The following is a 6000-nucleotide window of genomic DNA, read 5'->3' as shown; positions in this document are numbered from 1 at the left end:
TAAGATTCCAAAGAATGACATGCATTCTCACTGGGTGACTTTTTTGTTCTTTCCTTTTCTTTTCTTATTATTGCAAAGTGAATGTTACATTCCAACCTACAACATCTTCAGCCCCGTTTCTGGCAGTTGATCATTTGGTATGCTTTTTTTGAGCCATTGAAACTCTTCTGTTAACAAACTACCAACTTGAATGATGCTGAGAGGATTTTTTAAGGACAATCTAATAACGTAGCTGATACCGTATTTTATATGTATTGCCTTCAGTCACATTCCAAGTGTAATTCATTCACTGAGTTCCAGTGTTTTAGCTATTCTCTCCTTCAGTGTGATTTTAAACTATAGATTTCTATGTCTAAGGAGTTATTACATAAATATTATACTTTGTAGTAATTTTCAGTCTGTTTGAATGACAGATTGAATGACATCCGAATAATCAAGTTCAGCTAAAGCTCACTACAAATAAGAATTTTCCTCGATGCAACTCTTATCTCATTTCTGGTGGTTTGTAATTAACATCTCAATAACATCAATTAGCACTGTGGTAGAAATAAAAACATCCCAGAAAAATGTAACATCGGTTTTCTTCTTTCCATGACTTGCTTGATGAGCAGGCTGCCAGCAAATCAAAGCCTGTTGTGAAAATTGTTTCTGTCACTAATATGTTTCAGAAGAGAATTTCTCTGAATGTATCAGCTGTAAACTATGAAATTCCTGCCAACAGCAACAGAGCAGAACAGTGTTTCTTTATGTATTATTTATTATCGTCTGTATGCAATGTATTTGTAACAAAAAACTAATGTACTAGACACAATTTTTGTCAAATTTCACAAATACAAGTATCTACTGTGTATCAATATGTAGTTATACAACTTCAAGAGTAGCAATGTTTTATTGTATATTTGTGTATAACAACTGCCATAAAAAACACGAGGATTCCTGGAGAAATGTCTTCCAGGGTGTGAGACTGTGTGTAAATATTGTTAAAGCTCATCTGAAGCTTAAAATAACTGAATGAAGGAGAGGGAGACACATTGATTTGGTTCTCTCAATTGCCATATAAAAATAGATTCTACTCAGCATGCATGTCTAATGTTCTGTTCTTTTCTCAGAGATGAGATGCAATGGAATTCTTTTTTAATCTTAAAGAAAAAAAAACTGTTGACAAGACACATAAGTTATTAAGCTTAAATAAAGAAAGACTTGAACATTACTCGCTTTGTTTTTAATGAACTATTTTAAGTATGTGGAAAAATCAATTTATTTAGCCAAGCTTTCAGTGTGTGAGAAAACATGGGCAAAGGATCCATCCCATCTATCCATTTGCCAATCCTGACCTGAAGTGGCTAAATGGGACTATAGAAGTTTATGGGGGCATTAAATGACAAAAAAAAAAAAAAAAAAAAAAAAAAAAAAAAAAAACAGGACACTTTGATCCTGTTGGAATCATTTCTTAAGAACTATTTATATCAATTTCAGTATGCAAGTGCATTTTATTCAAACTTGGTTTTAGTCACAACAATATATTTACAGACATCAGTGTTAAATTTATCAGAGCACGTAGATTACATAGAAATGTACAAAATGGATGTCCGAAAAACCAAACATTTACTTTTAAGGCATTTTATAATGTGAAATGTGCTGTTCTATAGTAAACACTGCATATCAAGATGAAATATTTGCACGTGTTTCACAGTAGAGTCCAGATTACACAGTCCAGAGATATTTCAAGTTCAAGTAAAAAAAAAAGGAAAAAAAAAAGAAGCTAAAATAAATAACCCTGAAAAAGTGTTTACCAATTTATATTAAATATAGACTTCAACATCCAAATGGACCATTGCACCTAGAAATGACTCTGTAGTACAATTAGTTGTCACATTTTGGAATATCAATTTCAGTCAGTTTTCTAGTATATAAAGTCGCTTGTATGTAATTCCCAAATAGGCAGGATATCTGATAAATGCGTAATCTCAATAATGTCATGTATCATCTGATTTCATCGAGTCTATACATCCGAAATTATCTAGAATATCATCACACAAACTGTTTACAAAGTTTATGAAATAAATAATAAAAAAGATCAATGAAATCAATACAAGCATTTTACAGTTATGCATATGCATGTAAATTGTTGTAAGCTGTTGCTAAATAGCCAAGCCAAACCTCGTAGAACAAAACTCTTTGGTAGTTGCATTAAGGACACTGACACATTTTCTTGACATTCTAAGACTGAAGCATCAAAACAAAGAACTAGAGCACTTGATGGGATCAGAAGAGGTAAACAAGGTGCAAAAAACATTATTTTCTAATATATATATATATATTTATCAGATGGCAAATAGTAAAGGTTAATCTTCTCATGAATAAAGCAACACTACATTATTAAACTTCTCAAAAAAAGTGCCAAAACATAAGATTTAATGTATGCATTTAGCAGACGCTTTTATTCAAAGCGACTTACAGTGCATTCAGGCTATCAATTTTTACCTATCATGTGTTCCCGGGGAATCGAACCCCCAACCTTGCGGTTCATAGTGCAATGCTCTACCACTTGATATAAGATATTTTTTAAATCATTACAAAAACAGTGTTTCCATCACTCGTTCTGTTTAAATCTCAATGACTATTCATAAGAAAAATATAAAACTAACCAAATAGCTTAACCAGTGACATACACCATAACTTAAGCTGTTAAAAATCTGTGGTCTTCGCACTTTTGAGTCCATTCCTTTTAGAAATGAAATCCAGATCTTTAAAGGTTTTAACACATGCAGATACAAGCTCATTCTACTTACACAAAATTCTTAGTTCAGTGAAAATCATTTTCATTTTCATCAGTTTTGCGATTAATATACAGATGCAAAAAGCATCAATTTATTGGGGACTGTTACCTACTGCTTTCACTGAGAAATGTTTGGCATCAATACACTGAATTTATATTTTTAGAATTATACAGCTATAGTTTTTAAAAAAATCTATTATATTTCACATGCCTTACATATGTATGAAACATTAATTACACATATATTTCTTTGCAATTAATTAGAAGTTTCTGTATCAGAAGCAAAAATATTTTATATATTTATTTATACATTTTAATTTATATAAATGTGTTAAAAATGTATTCATATTTATTATTTGACCATTTCTTAAAAATAAAAATTACCTCTACAAAATTTCATGTGATCTATAAAATAAACATGCATATCTCTCCTTTGAGAATCCTTTTTTTCTAGTCATGGTTAAAAAACAAAAAATGAATAGACAGAATAATGGCGTAATGGTGTAAGGTTTTAATATGACCATTGTAGCAGTTTAGTCAGTTGCTATGTGTACCTTCAGTTCATTTGTTTTTTAGTCTTCAAAATGGAAAAATGCATAAACCATTCATCACATTTCCATAGGCCTATCAGTCTTTTATTTTTTTCATCACACATTTGTTAAATTGAAATCACACTAAAATCAAATTTCTGTCTGATCAATGTTTGGTCTGCATACTTATTGTCTATTTTATTGGAAAAATTTGAATTCAGTTGTTTTTTTTGTTTTAAAAACAGATAAAAAATTATGTTTTTTAATATATTTTAGAAACTAACCCTCTTATTATTAAATTATTAAACAAGTCAGAATCCAGCAACTAATTCACTGTCCACAATATGAGTAAAATATTAAAGCTGTAGCATAATTTTTATATATGATGCCACGGTGTTCAGAACAAAAAGTATTTACTGTATTGTTCATTTTGGTTGTATTTTTTCTATTGATGCATTACAACAAAGTGTGATGAACAAAAATTAAAAAAAATATGGTAAGAACAATATCTAAAGGTACACAGACTTTGTGCATATTTTTATAAAATAAACATTTTGTAATTATTTATTTGCATTACAGTTAGCTTAAGTTAGATCTCAAAGGCAATAAACAATAGAACTGTGAATGAAATGCAACTTTATTTTGATCCGTGCAATTTTTTCATATGTGCTTTTTTTGTGATCAGTATTCATCTCCATCAAAGTTAAGAGGACTGCTGAAAGTTTGGTCAAGTAAAGTGCTCAGTGTTTTTTTCTCTATGTATTGAACAATTGAGCCAATACTTCAAAACTTTAATGACCATAACAACTAATTAAAATAAAATGATATGATCTTAAAAGATTGAAATACTGCAATAATGCAATTAATCCACGAAACTATCTAAATGTGGACACTTTGGTGTTCTTTCTTTGGATTTCTTGTGTCATCCATTCAGAAAGCTACACAGTCCTTCATCAAATTATTCATATTAGTGTTGAAAACGCTTCACTCTGTCTATGTGCTATTGTGAGAGAAAGCGTGACTTGGACATGAAACTCATTTCCACATACCTGCCTTATAATTCTAGTTTGTCCACAAGAACTATCACATGAAAGCAGACGTGTTCGTCCACTGCTTCTACATGAGTCCACAGCATGGCTCTTTTGTATTAGTTGTGTCTTCTTCTGGGGCTGTCAGCTTCAGCAGAGGTGGATCTCCACTAGCTTGGGTAAAGTACACTGCACTGGGGGACACATCCTGTTGTACTGATTCGGGGGGCTCCAGAGGTCCCTGGGGTCCTTTAGGAACGACCTCATCTTGAGGGTCTGCAGCAAGCGGTATAGGAGGTGCTGGACGTTTCTGCAGTTTAGCTGCTGCTCTCTGGCGTTTGAGATCTGCAAGCGTGTGGTGAGATCTCTCTCTGCTCATGCTGTCCCCGTCGTCGGCAGTAGCCGAAGCTGGATTGAGCTGATAGGAGGCACTGCGATCCATGAGGCCCCCGCCCTGGAGTTCTCCTGGAAGGGAGGAAGAAAACGTAGCCGTGCTGCCATTCCCCAGAACTTGAGCTCCATTTTCCACTTCACCAACCTCTAATGGAGGAACAGGGGCTGCATTAGAGCCGGACACCTAAACCAAAGAAGGGACAAGAAAACTCAGCAAGGATGACCAAGACACATCTGTACATACAGAATAAAACACAAAAACAGAATTGAGGCTCTCCACAAAACAAAACTAGGTTTGTGCTTTATACGGTCATTCTACTCTTTGCAAAACCATTAAACTCGATATAGCCACAAGCAGCAATGGAGAAGTTGGAAAATGGAAAATATCAAAAACTGATCGTGTAAATAAAATATATATATACTTTTGATCGAGTGAACACAATACAGTTGTATTTCAGCCAACACACTGTACACAGAGTTATTCTTTAGTTATACCACTTTCCCGCAGCAATGGGAATTTATGAAATACGGCACATTTCCTCAGAATTTCCTTTTGTCCATTTGCACCAAGCTTAGTGAAGTCTGAACATTGCGTTCATAAGATTTAAGCAAATTAGTCATTATGAGCCACATTGCACAAATATTTGAGCCCTCGTTAAATGAATCAAAACTCTTTTGATGAGCTTTTGTTGGATGCATATTAAGTTTATAAAACCGAAAACATACAAATGGAAATTTAAATCGATATCCATATATATATATTATTATTATTATTTTTTAACATTTTCTAAAACATTTTTTATGGCAAAATTATACTAAACTCTTTCAGTTCACTTCATGAAAGAGTTTTCTACATTTATTAAAAGCAGGAGAGTCCAATAAAATATGTTTGAGAGAAAGGGGAATCTAGCAGAAACCTAATGTTGGGTAGATGTGTCTACGTATGCAAGTTTTGGGTGGCATATGGGACGATCTTACAAAGTTCAGAGGTCCACATTTTTAGGGCAGGAAAACAAAGAAGGAAAAGAGCTGAACAAACACAATAAACCCTATCCACCAATATTTTTTAAGTACAATATAGCTACGCATATTAGAGAAGCGGAGTCACTTAATTTATTTAACCATATTCTTAAATTCCTAATGACATCAACACTGACATTTTTTTACTAAGCGCACATTGCTAGTCTTGAGGTAAACAATTAATATGTGCAAGTTAATTAACTGAAAAAAAAAAAATAGTTTCTCTTGGTAATCTTTAATCAAAATCTGA

The 6000-nt window shown here is 32.8% G+C and overlaps 1 protein-coding gene across 1 annotated transcript in view; it reads right to left on the bottom strand.

Annotated features, from left to right (window-relative positions):
- Nucleotides 1-1483: 1483 nt before the first annotated feature.
- Nucleotides 1484-6000, bottom strand: part of LOC113112129 (protein phosphatase 1 regulatory subunit 16A-like) — a 31342-nt gene continuing 26825 nt past the window's right edge. Inside the window, exon 11 of the mRNA XM_026277580.1 lies at nt 1484-4914. Within this exon, the coding sequence (XP_026133365.1) occupies nt 4426-4914 (489 nt within the window). The 3' untranslated portion in view covers nt 1484-4425. The remainder of the gene's footprint in view (nt 4915-6000) is intronic.

This window comes from Carassius auratus, chromosome 12 (assembly GCF_003368295.1).
Source record: "Carassius auratus strain Wakin chromosome 12, ASM336829v1, whole genome shotgun sequence".
NCBI classification, from domain to species: Eukaryota; Metazoa; Chordata; class Actinopteri; order Cypriniformes; family Cyprinidae; genus Carassius; species Carassius auratus.
Note: the sequence above shows the minus strand (reverse complement) of the source record. Positions and strands in the feature narration are given on the sequence as shown.